Consider the following 21,107-nt stretch of genomic DNA (forward strand, 5'->3'; position numbering starts at 1 on the left):
CACTTTAGTATAACACAATTTTTGTGTTATACTACACTTTAGTATAACACATTATTTTTGTTATATAATGAAGTTTGCATAACACAATTCTTTCCATAAAAAGTGTTATTATAATAGATATTACAACACAACTTTCGTATTATTGTTATATTTAGATATGTTTAAATTCTCATTATATATTTTATTTATATAATACTAATTTATTCTATTATATTTTAATTTTTTTTATATAATTAAAATTAGCTTTCTAATATATACTAGTATCATCAAATGAACTTAATTTTCAAATAACAAAAAGTAAGAACATTCAACATTGTATTAACAATCCACAAATTAGTTTAAAACATTCAACACTGTCATCAACAACAAAATGTTCTTTAAGTATTCAAAGAGTCTTAAATATTCAACATAGTTAAAAGTTACTACTTTCAACACAAAGAAATAAATAAAGTTACTACTTTCAAATGTCTTAAGTATCCTTTTCTACTTCGCTTGTCACATCTGCAAAATAAACAAAGAAATATTTTATGGTTATTATCTAGCATCACAAATTACTTCAAGAAAAATGCTATGGAAATTATATCCAAGAAGGGACACCGCATACAAAATAATGAATTCACAACTACACCAAAGCAAACAAAAACCATTCTACTTCGAAACTACTCAGAAATGAGCTTTTTACTTAAGAGTGTCAAAAACCATAATTTCCAAGTCTCCACATAAGATATAAAGGAAATACTAGCAGTTTTTTCTTTTTTGGTTTCATCAGGTTATGACAGGTGGGCAAAAGAAACAATTAATTGAAGTCGCACAGAATAGATTAGCATTTGCTAGTTCGGTAAAGTTGAGTTCTTTTCACCATTGTCAAATCTACCAATAAAGCTAAGATCAAAAGATTTATACAATTCTAACTAACATAGCTAAAAGTCAATAGTTCTATTGTTACTGTCACAGTATATTCATTAGCAAAGCAACCATAAGCTTCTGATGAATGTTAATTAAGAAGTTCAAAAGCACCATCACGAACTTCATCATATGCCATACAACCTTTAATGCATATACAACTCCAAAAGAAAACAAAGCAGAAACTGGAGAAAAACAGTTCCTCTACTTTCGCATCTCTTAAATTTCTTTCACTGTATTGATGTAATCATGTGTTGATTTATTTTAAGGGTTCCTTAGGAAGCTGTTGCCTATTATGATAAATATTAAAAGCCTGTAGCATGAAGAAGAGAAATTGCAGGATCAGAATCTTCTATCGACCCTAATTTTTTTTTATGTTTTCTCCTTAAGGAATCAACTTTTCAGATGATGCCAATACCTCATAAAGCTTAAACTAGTACTTAAAAGAATAAATGACAAACACGAGATCACTTCACATGAGTATATGTAGAAAGCTTAAGCTTAGATATGACTATATAAATCATATTAGAATGTCCAACTAGGAATGCATTGCAAGAGAAGGGAAGCTTATAGATTACCCCTAACAATGTGACCAAGATACGAGCTCCACTGCATCCTAATGGGTGTCCCAATGATACAGCCCCACCATGTATGTTAAGGCTTTCCTGAGATATTTGGAAATTGGAAGAGTAAAAAAATGTAGATAAGGATAGTGACAAAATGGAGCAAAGCTGAAATGCATTGTGGACAGATGAATGACTATACAAATTGTAGAAAATGGAAGAGTGATCACATTTAAAATAGCATACATTTCAGACTTAAGAGTAAATCAACCAATATGGATATTGTAAATTAACTTCAACCATAAAACTAATCTTTTTATAAAGCAATAAGTCTGGCTTTCCTAGAAGCAATAAGGAAGTACAACTAGACAGACCACACAAAATGACGAAATGCTAGTTGATAAACCGAAAACATATCCCTTAGTATCAAGACACAAACCTCTATTGAAATAGCCAGGTCAATCACCAAACTTGTGACATGTCCCAAGACAAGGTCAATGACACCTCTTGCAAATGATGAAGATCCAATGCCTACATCAATCTGCAAAATAGACATTTAAACTGTCATTTTCTACAAATTAGTATTCCATAGAGAAAAAAAAGAGGTTTGCAAATTATCATATTAATTCAGTAGCCAAAGGGCAAAAGTAAATGTTTCTGTAAAACTGAAAACTTAACTTCTCTTTATTTAGTGTAACAATAAAAATAATTAAAGAAATAAACAGTACTTAACGTGACATCTAGGCAAGTAAGATGTTTGACAAAAGAAATTATTACAAAAAGAAATACCCTGAACTATTAAAAAAGAAAGTAATCACTATAGATTACTTGGACAGAAGAAAGATGAAACAATTAAAAAATGATCTATTATTAAAAACAGTCAACAATATTCATAAGAACTCATTAGCCTAAAAAATTATAGAGGTATGTTGACTTACAAGACGAGGGAATTTGACCTTGAGAAACCAGATTGGGGGCACTAAACCATTCTTATTGAAACTTCATCTCCTATTGGAGACTGTTAAAGACAAACCAATTATATTATGTCATAATATAGAACAATATATTAAGATACAAAATCAAAGAAAGAACCTTTACTATCTAACTGATATTACAGACATCAGTAATTACAAAGTCTAATATGAGATTCCTCAACTGACTTTAAATTAGTGCTAGATGATATGTTTTCTTGTTTCATTAGAAAGAAAGTGACCAAATCATCCTTATATCAAAAAGAGCTTTGTGCAAACACCAAAGAACACAAATGAAAACCATAAGAACTAGAAACTTGATACTAAGGAAGTTCTATAAGTAGTTGGAAGTATTACCTCACTTCATACTTAGGAAGATCTCCTTTGGTGAATCTGGAAACCAAACACACACCTCATAAAAGTTTATTAGAAAAAAGTAGTCTGCCAATGCTAAAGATCCCCATCAATAACAAGTAATACATTTAATAGTCAAAATCAATATATATATATATAAAGAAAACTTTCAATTTTGTATATAGAGTAGTCTCAGATGCTTCTCAAATTTCTATTTTAGAGAGAATTTGGGAAGAAATTTCAATTTGCAAAGAAAAAACCTATTGTTCTATTTGACAGTGTCTTGGAAAACAAAACATCAAGAAAATTGCAAGTCAATACCTTCCCCAGTATTGAATTAAAAGCACCAAATAGACAAAAGAAAAGTTGGGCCTTCGTTGTGCATTTAAAAGCACCAAATTATTGAATTAGCACCAAATGCAACAATGCTCATGTTTCATCAAATAACATACAACTATTGAGACAATTTATTTAATGAGAGTTACTGAAAAGTTAGTACTAACCAGCCCTTGTTCCTATTGATTCCATATCAGAATAATAAACATTATAATAGACATTACAAAGAATGAAAATAAGTTGGGAAATCTTGTTCTCCCAAACAAAAGAAAGGAAAAAGAAAAGAAAAGAAAAGAAAATTCAATTTGGTCCATGATTTGAACCAAATAAAAACTCATAGAAAAAGCCAATATTAATACCGATTGATTATGATAATACTAAAAATAATAATCAAATCAACCTCCAAAACTTTCTCTTCTCTAATGGACAAAAACTACATGATCAATTGTTTTCTGGGGAACAGTATATATTGTCTCAGTTTTTTAAAAAACAAAAAAAAATTGTACACTTCTCTTTCAAAATTAGACATGTGAGCTTCTTTTTGTTCCCCTTTTAATTAAAATTCAAGAACTACAGTTTCAAGCATATCAACATAGTTATATTGCACTACTAGAACAATTAATAGGCTTTTATACGTCATCATTTCTAGAGTATCTTCAAAACGTCACTTTTCACACAAACATGTGCATTAGAATAATCGACACAAAAATGCTATTATGTTCTGTTTTTAATTTGAAGGAATATATCAATAACTAAAGTACATCTAATATCAATAAAGTGCATCCACAAAACATAGATATAAGTTTGAAAAAGTAACACCTAAAGCTTATGTTACAAGGCTTCATTATGTATCATTTTAATCAGCATATTGCAAAACAATATAAGGAATGTAGGAAATACATATTTTCATAGTAATTAGTAAATATACTATTTGGTTAGGGTGACTAGAAGATAGAAGCTCTTGGAGAACAGACAATAGTTTTCCTTCTAAACCATCAGAAATGAGGTTTAGTGCCTCCTTCCATATATCGACATCTCTCTGAGAGCCATTTCCTAGAGATACTGCATCAATAGTAGCAGTATAAAAAGAAAAATAATGAGTTTTAGAAAGTAGGATTTAAAGTTCAGCTGTAGATATCCAGCACTAGTTGAGGACGCCCAATAAAGGAAAATAAGTCTCTAAGGGATAACAACTGAGAACTAAATAAGTAAATCACTCATCATTCATTATAAACTTACAAGCATGCATGAGAACCCTCCTCGTACATTTCAGCAGGCACTGTCGTTCAATGTAGTATTGAAGCAATACCTAAAACAAAATAGACAGAAAAGTAATGCAATTTCAAGAGCATGGAGGAAAAATCTAACATTCACAGATAAAAGCTTCCTTTGAAGATAAGTGTTGAAACCCCATTCCTCTAGATAGAATTTGAAAATGAATTTGATAACATGGAAAGAAAAAGATAATAATAATAATAATAATAATAATAATAATAATAATAATAATAATAATAACAATAAGCAACTAACCACACGAGGAAAGTCTTGAACTATAGAGTCAAGAACAACATTGTACTTCTCCAAAGATCTTTCAACGAGGATATATGACTGAACCTCATCTAAACACTGTAACAAGCAAGATCTAATTAATCAGATGGTACAAAATAAAGAATATGATCTTAATAACAACTTCTTTGTATAATTCAAAACTTATATTTTAGGAGAGTCAACATAAACCCAGAAATACACTTATTTAGAGTGTGCTAGGCGGGAGGAAGGAGTGGAAGAAAGGAAAGGAAAGGAAAGGGATGGGATGGGGGTTATTGGATGGATTTGGGTAGGGTGGTTGTTATGGAAAGATTTAGAAGGGAAGCCATTGGGCAATAAGAAACAAAAGATTGCAAAAAGTAATATTATATTATTAAATATATTTCCAGTTTGCACGAAAATTTGTTTGACAAATTGCAGACACTGAATTACAATCTAGAGAGTTATAAATTACTCATAACTATAACAGACACTTCTCATAATTAGGTAGATTAAATTAAACAGAACTTTAGGCAACAACTACAACATTCTGAAAGGAAAAAAAAAAAGATCTGTTTAAAAAAGAAATTTAACAAAGCAAAACTAATAATATATGTTTTAATTTAAAAAAAAAATTCTGGTTAGATAAGTACCTCTTTATTCTCTAGATCAATTGCGCTAAGTATTTATGTAAGAACATCCATTATGCCGCGTGCATTCTGAATTTCTGACAAGCTAACAAAAGAATTTCTATTTAACCAATAAATTCATGTACAACATAGATGATAGCTTAATGCAAACATCGACCCTTTAAAAGTATAACACTTGATTGACAAAACATTCAGTTTTCCCTTAGTTATTATATATATGGACAACATCTCAAAATAAAGATCAAGAACCTTCCCTACAAGGATAAAAATTAGCAGATAAATCATCTGGTTGTTTAAAATTCTAGGATGCAGTAAAAGCTTTACACCAACTAATTACTTTCTAATATTAGAGTAATAGACTACTGCAGTGTCTTGTCATGCAGTTGTAAGTATAATAAATATTTTAAACCATTCATTCATAACAACTATGAACAAGTGCAACAAGAAAAAGAGCGAGAGAAACTGCTGCAATAATGAATAAAATATTCCTTAAAATATACTTCAAGCAGCAGTATGTTTAAAAAATCAGATTTACAACTAAGAAAAAGATGTTGTAAAGTGCTATACCAATAAGAAAATTAAGTTGACCTCAATTCATATAGCAATACAAGGATCCGTGTATGCACCTCAAGGTAGTAAGATGTTTGAAAATCTGGGGAAAAAAATGACAATTTCCCCTTCTTAAAATACAATTTCCAAGCAGAAATGTAAATAAAATTGTTCAGATGTTAGTAAAACCATATCAAATCGACTGAACAACGGCAAAATAATAGATTTTTAGAGTCCACAAGGAAATAACAGCCCAACCTTTCAATCTTTATCACTTAAAAGACCATCAAGAGCAGGGTGATTTAGAAACTGTACAAAAGAAGAAGAGGAAGAAGAAAAATCATTATTTTTAAACAATTCATTAACCAGAAAACAGAAGGCCATAATCTCTTTACAGAAGTTAAAAGGAAAGGAAAACACAGATCACTTACAGCAGTTGACCAAAAGGAAGGAATAGACTTTGCTATATCATTTCAAGATATTCATAAAATATGGAAACCAACCTCAAGGAACAATGCACCTAATTGGTAACGTGACACAAATTGCAAATGGAAAGATGTGGATAAGAACTTGCCAATTACAGTATATAAAAACTATCCGTATAACTTTCAAAATTCTGGTACAAATAAAGCAACTTAAGATACACAAAAATAGAACTTCAGAACATATTATTAATAAATAGATTATGACATGAGATTAATCATCAGAGTAGAAGAGTAAGCACGAACTAAGTCTAGAATCCGAGACTGAGTAAATATTAACTCTATATCAGATGTAATTTAACCCCACATTAACAACCCAAAATCTAACCAATAGGTTGGCTTATGCTGCCATCAATATAAAACAGAACTAAACATAGAATGGATATCTATCTATTAAGGGGAAATAAAAACTTAAATACCTTTAAGGCTATACACATGTAAGACTAGATGAGAATGAGATCAATGTCCAACAACATGTTTTACTAAAGCATATGAAGAGTTTTACTAAAGCACGTTTAAAATACAAATTTATCTTGATTACTTTATACTCAAGCATTCTATAACCAAGAAAAGTTTCTTGATTTGTATTATTGCTTCAATAAAATTCCAATAACTAACATATATTTTAGTAAAAAACAGGAAAAACAACATCTCTATATATCATTAGTAAAAAATAATGCATATAAACACATAAAATTCAAGCATGGTGATTGTAAACTACCATAAACAAAACCAATAAATAACCTGAACTATTAAAAAAGAAAGTAATCACTATAGATTACTCGGACAAAAGAAAGATGAAACAATTAAAAAGTTATCTATTATTAAAAACAGTTAACAATATTCATAAAAACTCATTAGCCTAAAAAATTATAGAGGTATGTTGACTTACAAGACCAGGGAATTTGACCTTGAGAAACCGGATTGGGGACACTAAACCATTCTTATTGAAACTTCATCTCCTATTGGAGACTGTTAAAGACAAACCAATTATATTATGTCATAATATAGAACAATATATTAAGATACAGAATCAAAGAAAGAACCTTTAAAACATTTGGAAATTTGGGGAAAAGCACAAACTTTTAACACCAACAACTTGGGCCTTCGAAACCTGCTCCATAAAATAGATAGTTATTCTATAATTGTTACATTTCAGGATGGATGTGCTAAATATCTTTAAAATAAGAAGTTCACTAACTAGAAAAATAGGACAAGTATTAGTGACATCAATTTTAACCTAGTAAAATGCCAAATACAAGATATGTACAACAAGTATATATTATTCCCAAAAGCTAAAAGGACAATCATTTCTGATTTTCTGGTCACTTGGTGTAGCGACTGAAAAATCGCATAAATACCTTGCAACCAGCTGTGATTGGTCTCATATTTTTAAAAAACAAACAAATACCAAACTATTACAACTCCTTAATTCATACTAAAGCTACAAATAAGAAAAGAGAATACAAAGTTCAGTTATAACCAAGTATACCCCAAAAAATATATATTTTATTTAAAAAGCCATTTAGACAAGTCTTTTGCAAGAACCACTGCAAAGAATTGTGGGCTATCATCATCCAGTAGAAAACAATTTGTTATTTCCCATAAGAGACACTCTCACTCAAACTGTGAAAAAGAAACAAAAAACTCAACTTACTGTTGCCGGTAACGCTTATCCACATGAGTTAGACCATGATATTTGTCTGGCAAGGGCAGTAGAGATTTTGTAAGACTTGCAAAAGAGTTCACATAGACAGAAAGCTCCCCTAGAGAAACAAAGAAATAAGTTCAATTAGTTTCTCACCTCAAAGGGAAATCACAAAAAAAGTAAGAAGCCAATCAAAGCCAATGGCGTTTTTTTATAAATGGCATTGGTTTATCTAAATAGCTTCCAATACAAATAGGGTAAGAATAGCTTCACCCAGAAGTACCTATAAATTTAACAATAAGCACCTAATCGCAAATAGATGCAAAAGATAAATTTTTTTAGTACTTGCCTTTCTCAGTTCGCTTAATTGAGCCGCTTGCACCAAGTATGTCACCAATATCAACAAGATTCTTAAGCTCGTCAAACTGATCACTTAAAAATCTCGCCTTTTCACAATAAAGTTGTTTCAAACATTGAAAAACTTGAGTGAGGAGTCTTCCATACTAAATGTGAGCAAAGATTTATAGAAAGTTTCTGAAGAAACCATTCCTACCCGCCAAAATTTACAAACTTTGGAAAACACCCCATTTTTAAAAAAAAAAGGTAACTAACTTATATATTTTAGATCAAGCATCCCATAAAATAGACATGCTTTTAAGAACTAAACCACCTAATCACATCTTATTATTATATTTTTTCTTTATTATAAGTATCCATCTAACAAAGAGAAGGCAAGATCATCTTATTTCCTTATTTTTTCTTCATGTGTGTAAAACGTTTAGTACTATATCCTTTATTTACTGTCCGAGAGCTGCAAATGCCATGGCTGATTCAATTGCAAAATTAGCTTTGACTATGAATGAGCCTAAAGTGTGGTGCCCAGGCTTACCCCACTGCCTTTGGCCTTAGTACTATTTGTTTGTATTGGATTTTGCCTTTATCATGAAATATCATATCAAATTTTTATTCAAAAAAAAAAAGTATAACAATGAATCAATTTTAATTTCCTATTGGCTGAATTTCCCAATTGGCTAAAGATAAATAAACAATTAATCAATAGCAACAGTTTTTCTACAAGTAGTACAGTATATGCCATTTAGTCATTATCATGCTCTTAATATCAAGTAAAGCAAATCAACCAAATATAAAATAGTACACAGCGCAAGAAAATTTACATTATACATGAAAGTGAATTTCATAGTCAATATAGTATATGATATATCAAATTGTCATTTCAAAGAATGGAATAAAAATCAAGGCTTTAAAAAATGATATTGCTAACAAAAGCGGTAGATCGCAATCCATATAGAAACATCATTCCAACAAAGAGGTATTGTTGCCTTATAACCAGAACCCAGTTTAGTATTTCCATTCATATATTCCCATTTCTAACCCAATAAGCCTCCAAACCTCATAATTTCAAGTAAAGCAAATAAACCAAATACAAAAGACATCAAGTTCACACATTATTCATTATCTCCAAAGCTTATCTCAGTAAAACAAAGATCAAGATCTCTTCCATCTTTTTGGTGACCTTTGCTCAGGGTTTGACTTGTTTTTTCTTTCCTATGCTTGCTTTTCTGGTCTTTTTATTCTGTGGTATTGTACTAGTACTTCCAATTTGCTTTGTTATTGATACTCGTTGCTTTCATCTGGTTTGGAGAAACACTTTTCATCAAAAAGAAAAAAAAAACCAAACAAATGCACATGGAAGGCCTAGCTTGATCAACTATGCATTATATTTTCATGTATTTCCAGGTTATGTATAAGAAAGTCTTGGTCTCTTTCTGTAAGTTAGCACATGGGATTTGGGGTATGGATTTCTTTTGAATAAAAACGAGTCAAATTATATAGAATGTAGCTGAGGTGGGGATACCTGAATTGTCCCAGAATCATCTCTTAGAGTGAGAAATGCAAGCTTTCCAAATGCTCGACGAGCCACAATTCTTCCGGCTATTGATACATTGTCTTGCTCACCATTCATTTCTTCACCATTTTCTAAATTTTTATAAGTCTCTTGCAACTGATTAGCAGAGTGAGCCCTGTCCCACTTATATGCATACGATTCCAGCCCTTTGCTTCTCAATTCTTCTATCTACACAAAACACATCCACATAGACCTATGTTTATTGAGCAGTATTGAAATAACAATGTCCCTCTAACACACATTTTGCCGAACAGTTTATGGGCATTACTTAATTGCCTCAAACAAGGATACGTAATCAACGTCTAATTTCAAAACCTAGAGTTAGGAGTTAATCATCTTCACAATTTTCTCAAACAAAAAAAAAATACGTATATATATAATAATCAATTATCATAGAAATACCTCAATCAAAACTTTGGAGAAACCAATTCAAAGAAGAATGATAAAGAACAAACCTTCTACAAGCGAATAGCTCGAACTGACTCTGGACTAGAAGTAGTAGAAGAAGAAGAGGAGGATGAGCGACGATTATGGGCGTTGGGATTAGCAGCGGTGGCGGCGGAAGAACAAGAGCGAATAAGCAGCGGAGAAGAAGAAAAAGAAGAGGAAGAGCGTCTTGCTCTGAAGGCGGTGGCGGAGGAAGATGAGGTTTTGAAGAGGTGCTTGAGGGATGGTCAGAAGTGTTTAGAGGTTTTGAAATAAAAAAGCGGGCTCCAAAAAATTTTGTACCGCCAATTTTTTTCCCACCAATTGTTTTATTATTTTATGTATGATAATACTTTTTTAATACTATTATATTTATATGTTATGGAAATGAGTATTTGGTGTACTGATACGATTTAAAAAGATTGGGAACCAAACTGATACAAATTAACTTTTGAAATTTAAGTATTACAAAATGTAAAGAATAAAGATTGTAGCTGAAAAAAATTAATGCAAACAATCTTTCCTCTAGTTATTTTAAATTTTTGACTGAGACGATAAAACCATCTCTTAATCCCGTTGATAAAAAAAAAAGGTGATTTCGTTGAAGTGAATTCAAGTTAACTATGAAGGTGAGTTATATTAGTAAATGTAAGATTAAGTGAGTTTGGAACGTTCATCATCAACAACTCATATCAATTTATGTCGATGGGGAGTGTTTATAATTAATACAGCGGAATTAGTGACAATATATATATATACAGATATATTGCTTTTCTTCAAAGAGAAGTATTATCTGTCCAAGAAACGAATCTATTTCAGAATCATATATTGTCTTTTTCTCATTGGATGGTGGACATGTTATCCATGCATTGACAACACTTGAAAAAAAATGGAGTTTGATAAATGTTGCAAATGTGAAAACAAAGACCAAAGAAGTGGTGCAAAATATCTTCTAGTCTGATGGGGACGTTTTCGTCTTAAGGGCGCATAAACAGCTAGACGAACCGACATACATACTCCTCATTTTTCAATTTTCCATGCTGACGTTGTCTGTCATACGTCAGCTGACCTGACTTCTGACTTCATGACGAAATTAACTAATCAATGTGAGACATAAATATTGTTCCGTGCATAATATAATTCGTTCGTTTTTATCAAATAAATAATAACAAATATTAAAAAAAGAAAAAGAAAAAGAGATGTTAAAACAATAATAATTTAATCTAATATAAATGTTATTTTACTAGAATTTTGAAATAAATATTTTAAATAATAATCTTAATATTTTAAAGTGATTATATAATTTAGTACTTTATTATTCAATTAATATCATTTTAATACTTGTGTGTATAATAAATTAATTTAAAATTATACATTTCCATCGGTTTTAAAAGATATTATATATATATAAAGATTATAGGAGGATTCTGTTACACCAAAATTTCGAAATCGTCATAAATTAGCTTCGAAATGTAGGCTCGTAAAATGTAAGTTTGAAAATGTTGAGTAAGGGTTCAATACTTGTATAAATTAACATGTTTTCTAAGTTGTTCCAATTGGCGACCAAACACCAGTTAAGAAGGTTCGAGCTTAGGTATCAAGCTCGAAAGGATGGATCTTCTCCGAAGTCTGAGTGTGATTCGATCCTTCATTGCAAGCTCGAAGAGGTTGTTCTCCAATGGGTATTGTAACTCCCACTTCTTTCTACAAATGCATTATAACAATTATGAAAAATAAGAGAAGATGTTTTTATTCATACTTTTGAGTGCATTACAATGTTAATCGAATGCTAGAGCTATTAAGTAAAGTGGAAGAATAACTAATGGATACGCAACTATAATATTCATAGACATTTCATTAGTATAATACCCATAAAATTATGCTAAATACAAGCAAACAATCACTAAAGTTATGAACAATAAAGAGAGAGATGAAGAAGTTGTGCAAGTAAATGGTTGAAGGAACACGTATTTATAGGACAAAAACTAGCCGTTATGACTGTTGGTGAATAGTGATCCGACTGTTGGAAACAATAACCTGACCGTTGGGGATATAGTTGTATTCTATTGTGAGATTTTAACAATTCTAGGTTGTTGAAGTAACTAACACATGAGAATAATTAATTTATAGATATTAGAGAAACTTTTTCAGAAAATTTTGTGAGTCAAAATGCTGGACTAAGTAATATAAGAAGATTAAGAAATTTTCATTTTTTACTATTCACCGGGTACTATTCATAGTGGGTCCCACAGCAGGGTCCACCCCATGGTTCCCACATGATGATGCAGTAGTGATACAATGATGACTTTAGCAAACCACCATGCTTAATATTTTGAATATTTTATTATTCCACTATGCTTGATATTTTAAATATTTTATTAGCATAGTATCCCAAGTTTTTCCTATAAATAGCCCTTCCAAAACTCATTTTTGAATCACAAACCCTCATTTTCTTTCTCTCACTCTACCCAAAAATCTTCTTAACACCCTTCTAAAGTTCTAAACCTCGAAGATCTAGGCGAAGTTCTCTCCGTAACGCTAGTCTACGAAAACCTTTTAGGTAAGCTCTTTCCCGAGCCTTTCATTTCAGTTATTTAGTTATTATATATATACAGATTATTTTACTATGCTGTTATAATGCCAAAAGTTATATATAGATTATTTTACTATGTCGTTATAATGCCAAAATTTATATATAGATTATTTTACTATGCTGTTATAATGCCAAAATTTATATATAGATTATTTTACTATGCCATTATAATGCCAAAATTTATATATAGATTATTTTACTATGTCGCTATAATGCCAAAATTTATATATATAGATTATGTTACCATGCCGTTAAAATGCCAAAATTTATATATAGATTATTTTACCATGTCGTCATGACTTACAATGCCAAAAGTGAAATATAAATTATTTTTTTATGTATCTTTATAATACTAAACTTATATAGGCTATGGTCACACTTTAGATTATTATGGACTTTTATTATATGACCTTATTCCCTATTATTATGGACTGATACTATGACCTAGACATTTCCGTATGACCATGACCACGACCACGACTTTTAGACCGGGATCTTGCCATGGACAATTATAGTATGACCATATGCCTGGGCATAAAATAAACAATAAAATAAGAAAAATAGAATAACAACAATTATAAACTAAAATTACATTATGTAGATTTTATGTAAGTTAATAGTTTGTATTTTTATCAAGAAGCTAACAATTTCGGTTGTTTTATCAAGACGCAAGGTAAGTAGAATCCTCATCTACAATACAAGTCTTTTATGTGTCTTATGTGCTTTATATGTTATCCTTCCATGTTGTTATGCATAAGTTATTTTTAAGAATGTTATATTTCTTATGCATAAGCACGCTTAATGTTCACAAACAAGTTATTGAAAGCGTTAAAGTAGAGGTGCTGCTTGGGAGACCTACGTCCCAAAAATATAAGGAGGGAGATGCACTTCCCTATATAATGAATGTTTATGCGGGAGAAATTCTCTATTATCATGTTTATGTTCAGGTGGGAATGTGATTCCCTACGTAATTCCGGCAGCAGCATCCTCTAAGGCCCAAAAGAAAGAAAATACATAACATGTTGCACGTTTATTTTAATGCATATGAGGTAGCTATTCTGCTTACTGAGCCTTAGCTCATCAGATAATGTTTTGTATTGTAGGTAAGAGGCCCCAAATATAAATCGTTGATGAGTATACGTGGAGCCAACATGACTGTACATATGGGGCTGACCTGAAGGGAGTGGAGTTCTGCTATGCTATTTTATAAATAAACGAGAAACTTGATTTTATATTTATATTTCATAAAAATTATTTTGTGAACTTTATAATTTACATAAAGCTTTAAAAGTATTTCATGAACATTGTAATTTACATAAAGCTTTTAAATTTATCGGTTGGATACATCTCTAATTTTATGTTAAGGTGTAGTAACGCCACGAAAATTATTTATAAAAGTATTAAGATTTGTATGTAAGATAAAGTTTTTATTTAGTTTGTGGGTATTGTATGGTCTGAAGTTATGAACATTAGTTTATGTAATGTTTAATAAAGTTTTTGTAAATTCAGAATTTCAGTATTGCCGTATTCAGGTTAAATTTTGTTTTTACACTATATATGTATGTTAAGAAAGGAGGTCGTTACAGAGTGGTATGAGAGCGGATCGGTTTTGAAGACAATCCCATATGTACAAGCATGATGGTAAGCGTGGTACTCATAAAGTAAGTCCTTATAAATATATATATATTGGCATTCAATTTAATCCCTTGGCAAAGTTATATCTAGCGTTACTTGACGTGTAAATTAGTGATATGGTCAATTACTTTCAAGAAAGTTTTATTCATGGGAATCATCCCAACTCATGACCTTTTAGAGTTAAAGAATGGAAGGGCATGCAGTTGGAGAGCCTACTGCAGAGCAAACTACTCCAAATGTTGCTGAGCTAATGCGGAAATTTCAAGAAAAAAGGGAGAAAAACCAACGGTTAGAAGATTTACTAGCACAATTCCTAAGGAAACAAAGAAATGAAGGACGATCACAGGGTAATGAAGAATCACCATAAGATAGCACAGACTACCCACCAACAAATGGAGCACAGCAACACGCACCACCTCCGACTCCTCCAATAGAAGTCAGAAATGCAACAGCCAATTACTCTCTGGAGACCTTTATGAAATTTCACCCCCCAGAATTCTATGGAAGCATTGATTCGAAAGTAACAGAGAATTGGATTTGCACGATGGAAATACTTTTTGATCTAGCTCGAGTCCCACAAGTAGACAAAGTGCGACTAGCAATATACTTGTTGAGGGAGGATGCTAGCTATTGGTGGGATATTATGGTGGCCATCCATGGAGTAGACACAATGACTTGGGAACATCTTCGAAACTTATTGGAAGAGAGATACCTTACAACTGCCTTGAAAGATGAAAAGGCAAGATAATTCACTTACCTAAGGCAGAAAAAGATGCTGATGGAGGAGTTTATTCAGAAATTTAATGAACTCTCAAGATATGCACCCCACATTGTCTGTACAGATGAATTAAAAATCAAGCATTTCAAAAATTCTATTCATTCTCACATTCGTAAAGAACTCGAAGTAGCAGACTTGGAGGGAGCTTCTTTTTCCAAAGTAGCTGACAAAGCCTTGAAGATCGAAATGGCAATATTGATGCAAGAACGGGAGAAAGAAGCTGAATTCAGAAGATAGGGCGCAAGGAACTTCCGAAATCGGCAAAATAACCATTTCATGAAAGGTGGTCTAAGTAAAAAAAAATAGTAACAAGAAGCGACCTAACCAGTGGAGTTTCAAAAACAACAAGAAGAGAGGAAAGGAGCAGTCCCAAGAAAAGCCAGGATTTCCTCAATGCCCAAAATGTAACAGATATCATCTTGGTGAATGTCGGGTTGGGACTAACACTTGTTACATATGTGGGAAGCTGGGGCACTTTGCAAGGGAATGTTCCAACCGTAACGAACAGTATAAAGGAGGAGAAGAAAAGAAAACAAATGGCAGAGTCTTTGCCTTGACTCGGGAAGAAGCGGAAGCAAGTCCATCCACAGTAATCTCAAGTCAGCTCCTTTTCAATAACATCCCTGCATCAGTATTAGTTGATTCTGAAGCTACACATTCATTTGCATTAGTTCATTTTGTTGGTAGACTGAATGGATTACTTGTTAAGATGGATGCAATTTTTAGTATAGCACTACCATCCGGAGAAGTGCTATACTCAACTCATTGGTATAAGACTATACCAATTACAATCAATGATAGGGAACTATATGTTAACCCGATCATTATCGACATGAAGGACTATGACGCCATTTTAGGAATGGATTTCCTAACAACGTATAATGCTAGAATCGACTGTAGTAAGAAAGAAGACATTTTTGCACCGGTAGGAGAAGACGAAGTTGATTTTCAAGGGAAAGTGAAACGAACCCCTTCACCAATGATTTTTTTCAGCAAAGGCAAGGAAATTATTAGCAAACGGATGCACCAGATATCTAGCAACGATTTGTGACATCTCGAAAGAGAAGCTTGTGAGACCTGAAGACGTTCATATTGTACGCGAATTTATGGAAGTATTTCCAGAAGATCTTTCTGGAATTCCTCCCGATCGTGAAATTGACTTTGAGATCGAGTTGTTACCTGGTACAACTCCGATTTCAAAGGCCCCTTACCGCATGGCACCTGCCGAACTGAAGGAACTAAAGACTCAACTGGAGGATCTTTTGGAAAAGAAGTTTATAAGACCCAGTCATTCACCGTGGGGAGCCCCAGTACTATTCGTGAAGAAGAAGGATGGCACAATGAGAATGTGCATTGATTATAGGGAACTCAACAAAGTGACAATTAAAATAAGTACCTGCTACCCAGGATTGATGATTTATTCGACCAACTATAAGGAGCGGCAGTATTTTCAAAGATAGACCTTCGTTCGGGATACCACCAGCTCAAGATGAAGGAACAAGAAATTCCCAAAACAGCGTTTCGAACTCGCTATGGACATTACGAAATCCTGGTGATGCCATTTGGACTAAATAATGCTCCTGCAGCTTTCATGGACCTCATGAATAGAGTATTTAAGGATTTCTTGGATAAATTTGTCGTTGTTTTTATCGATGATATCCTTATATACTCAAAGTCAGAAAAAGAACATGAGGAACATCTAAGATGTACGCTGGAAACTCTCAAAAAGGAACAACTGTATGCCAAATTCAAGAAGTGTGAATTTTGGCTCGATAAAATTAACTTTTTGGGACATGTTGTGTCAAAAAGTGGGATTTTGGTGGATCCAGCTAAGGTAGAGGCAGTAAAAGGATGGTCCCAGCCAAGGAATGCAACTGAATTAAGAGGTTTTCCGGGCTTAGCGAGATATTATCGACGATTCATAGAAGGGTTTTCCAAAATTGCAACCCCACTTACGATGCTCACTAGAATGAATAGTCGATTCATATGGATGGAAGCTTGTGAGGAGAGCTTTATGGAATTAAAGAATCGACTAACTAATGCTCCAATCCTCACCATCCCGAATAATACATATGAGTTTGAAATTTTCTGTGACGCTTCAAAGATGGGATTAGGAGCGGTGTTGATGCAAGAAGGGAGAGTAGTAGCTTACGCCTCCAAAAAATTAAAGGATTACGAGAAAAACTACCCCACACATGATTTGGAGTTTGCTGCAGTAGTTTTTGCCTTGAAAATTTGGAGACATTATTTCTACGAAGTAAGATGTAAAATTTTTACTAATCACAAGAGTTTGAAGTACTTCTTTACCCAGAAGGAACTTAATATGAGACAGAGAAGGTGGTTAGAATTAGTCAAAGAATACGATTGTGAAATTTTATACCACCCTGGTAAAACTAACAAAGTAGCGGATGCATTAAGTAGAAAGACGTCGATAAGCTTGATGTTCCTTCAAGCCTTGTCCAAACCGCTACAACAGGAAGTAGTAAGATCGGGCATAGAAGTAGTAGTCGGAGGATTGTCCAAAATGACGTTGCAGTCGACTCTGCTGGAGGAAATAAAAGAAGGTCAAGAATCAGATCCTCACCTAGCCGAGGTCAAAGCAGAAGTCAAAGAAGAAAAAGTGAAGAATTTTAATGTTTCTGACTCAGGAATATTAAAATTTAACGGAAGAATTTGCGTACCTACAAGAGAGGACATTAAGAATAAGATTATGAATGAAGCTCATAACACTCCATACACGGTACACTCAGGCTCAATAAAGATGTACAGAATTTTGAAGGAACACTTTTGGTGGCCTGGCATGAAGAAAGATGTAGCCCAATATGTAGCTCGATGCCTTACTTGCCAAAGGATTAAGGCAGAACATCAATGACCTGGATGAGAACTGCAGCCTTTGGAAATACCAGAATGGAAATGGGAGCAGATTGCAATGGACTTCGTTATTGGACTTCCATGAACAAGCAAAGGATATGATTCTATATGGGTCATCATCGATCGATTAACAAAGTCTGCTCATTTCCTTTCGATAAAGGTGATGTACACAGGGGACCAGTTAGCGAAAGCTTATGTGCAAGAGATAGTACGATTGCATGGAATTCCAATTTCCATAGTGTCAGGTAGAGATTCAAAATTTACTTCAAAGTTCTGGCAAAGCTTGCACAAGGCTATGGGGACAAGATTGAAATTTAGTACAGCTTTCCACCCACAAACAGATGGTCAAACAGAAAGGACTATACAGACTCTTGAAGATATGCTAAGAGCGTGTGTCCTGGACTTTGAAGGATCGTGGAGTAAATATTTACCGCTGATTGAATTTGCCTATAACAACAGTTATCAGGAAACCATAGGGATGACACCCTATGAAGCGTTATATGGGCAGAAATGTCGATCTCCTATCCATTGGCATGAGGTGGGTGAAAGAAATTACATAGAGCAACAAACTGGACCAGATATTGTGACATCGACAACGAAAGTCGTTCGAAAAATTCAACAGAGGATAGCAGCAGCCCAAAGTCGACAAAAGTGCTATGTTGACAAACGAAGAAGACCATTAGAGTTCCAAGTCAGAGAAAAAGTATTTCTATGGATAACACCAATGAAAGGTGTTATGAGATTTGGACAAAAAGGAAAGTTGAATCCAAGGTTCATTGGACCTTTTGAAATATTGGACCGAATTGAAAAAGTGGCCTATAAACTAGCACTACCACCAGAGTTGTCGGATGTGCATGATGTCTTCCATGTGTCTATGTTGAAGAAATATATTCCTGATTCTAGTCACGTGTTGCAACATGAAGTTATCTAGGTGGACAAAGACCTTACCTATGAGGAAAAACCTGTCCAAATCTTGGATCGAAAGAATAAGGCTTTAAGAAATAAAGAAATACCTTTGGTCAAGGTATTGTGGAGAAGCCAGACAATAGAAGAGGCTACGTGGGAGCGTGAAGATGAGATGAAAGCTAAATATCCCGAATTACTCTAGATTTTCGTGGACGAAAATTTGTAAGGAGGGTAGATTGTAACTCCCACTTCTTTCTACAAATGCATTATAACAATTATGAAAAATAAGAGAAGATGTTTTTATTCATACTTTTGAGTGCATTACAATGTTAATCGAATGCTAGAGCTATTAAGTAAAGTGGAAGAATAACTAATGAATATGCAACTATAATATTCAGATCTTTGCTAGTGACAGTGGAGGGCAGAGAGTTATCTGTGGACTTGATAGAGTTGGTTATGACGGACTTTGATATGATACTGGGTATGGATTGGTTGGCAAAGTATAGGGCAACTATTGACTGCAGAAGGAAGATGGTCACCTTTGAGTCTGAAGGTGAGGATCCTTTTGTGTTTGTTGGTGCTGTGCATGGACCCCGCATTCCTATGATTTCTGTATTGAGGGCCAGGGTTCTACTGCAAAGAGGTTGCATTAGATTCTTAGCCAGTGTGGTTGATACCACTCAGGTCATGCCAATGAAACCAGAGGATACTAGACTTCTATGTGAGTTTCTTGATGTGTTTCCAGAGGATTTTCCATGGTTGCCACCACACAGAGAGATTGAGTTCGTTATAGAACTGGCACCAGGGACGGAGCCAGTGTCTAGAGCACCATACAGAATGGCCCCAGCTGAGCTGAAAGAATTAAATGTACAGTTGCAAGAGCTGTTAGATTTGGGTTTTATTAGACCTAGTTTCTCACCTTGGGGTGCGCCAGTTTTGTTTGTGAAGAAGAAAGATGGTTCTCTGAGGATGTGTATAGATTACAGAGAACTGAATAAGTTGACAATTAAGAATCAATATCCTTTGCCAAGGATAGATGATCTGTTTGATCAATTGCAGGGTAAGACGGTATTCTCTAAGATCGAACTTCGTTCTGGTTATCACCAGTTGAGGGTCAAGGAGGGAGACATACCGAAGACCGCTTTTTGTACTAGGTATGGGCATTATGAGTTTCTAGTTATGCCATTTGGATTAACTAATGCCCCTGCTGCTTTTATGGATATGATGAACAGAGTGTTCAAGGATTACTTAGACCAGTTTGTAATCGTCTTCATCGATGATATACTGGTATATTCTCAGACTGAGTCAGAGCATGAGCAGCTTCTGAGGTTTGTTCTACAGAGATTGAGGGAACACAGACTGTTTGCAAAGTTCAAGAAGTGTGAATTCTGGTTGTCTCAGGTATCCTTTCTTGGACACATTGTTAGTAAGGAGGGGATTAAGGTAGATCCAGCAAATATCGAAGCGGTCAGAGATTGGCCAAGGCCAAAGAATGCTTCTGAGGTTAGAAGTTTCCTTGGGTTGATAGGTTATTACAGGCGGTTCGTGGAAGGGTTCTCGAAGATTGCTAGTGCTTTGACTGAGCTGACACGCAAGAGCCAGAAGTTTGTGTGGTCAGATAAGTGTGAGAACAGCTTCCAGGAACTGAAGCAGAGATTGATTACAGCTCCGATTCTGAGTCTTCCGATAAACCAGGAGAAGTTTGTGATTTACTGCGATGCTTCTCATCAGGGTTTGGGCTGTGTTTTGATGCAATCAGAAAAGGTAATAGCCTATGCTTCTCGTCAGTTGAAGGAGTATGAAAAGAGATATCCTACTCATGATTTGGAGTTGGCGGCTGTGGTTTTTGCTTTGAAGATATGGAGGCATTATCTCTATGGAGAGAAGTGTGAGATCTATACAGACCACAAGAGCCTGAAGTACTTCTTCACCCAGAAAGACTTGAATGTGAGGCAAAGGCATTGGCTGGAATTGGTAAAAGATTATGA

At 33.6% G+C, this 21,107-nt stretch overlaps 1 protein-coding gene across 18 annotated transcripts; it reads right to left on the reverse strand.

The window, feature by feature from the left end:
• Positions 1-298: 298 nt before the first annotated feature.
• LOC133818055 (lysine--tRNA ligase, chloroplastic/mitochondrial-like) lies at positions 299-10,786 on the reverse strand. Of its 18 annotated transcripts, XR_009885779.1 has the most exons (16): positions 10,366-10,785; positions 9,860-10,078; positions 7,993-8,101; positions 7,228-7,449; positions 6,285-6,373; positions 6,112-6,162; positions 5,872-5,956; positions 5,308-5,389; positions 4,658-4,753; positions 4,367-4,436; positions 4,056-4,189; positions 2,795-2,830; positions 2,405-2,484; positions 1,906-2,007; positions 1,482-1,568; positions 299-501 (listed from the first exon to the last, which is right to left on the reverse strand). XR_009885779.1 is itself a non-coding variant. In XM_062250742.1 (6 exons), exons 2-6 carry the CDS (start codon positions 9,965-9,967, stop codon positions 6,140-6,142), a joined length of 405 nt encoding a protein of 134 aa, XP_062106726.1. In that variant the 5' UTR covers positions 9,968-10,078; positions 10,366-10,754; the 3' UTR covers positions 5,963-6,139. The 18 variants fall into 18 exon arrangements, 1 of the variants encoding a protein (XP_062106726.1); XR_009885775.1 differs by having other exon boundaries at positions 6,112-6,373; positions 10,366-10,786; XR_009885777.1 differs by lacking the exon at positions 6,285-6,373 and having other exon boundaries at positions 10,366-10,776.
• Positions 10,787-21,107: the final 10,321 nt, after the last annotated feature.

Source organism: Humulus lupulus, chromosome 2 (assembly GCF_963169125.1).
Source record: "Humulus lupulus chromosome 2, drHumLupu1.1, whole genome shotgun sequence".
Taxonomy (NCBI): Eukaryota; Viridiplantae; Streptophyta; class Magnoliopsida; order Rosales; family Cannabaceae; genus Humulus; species Humulus lupulus.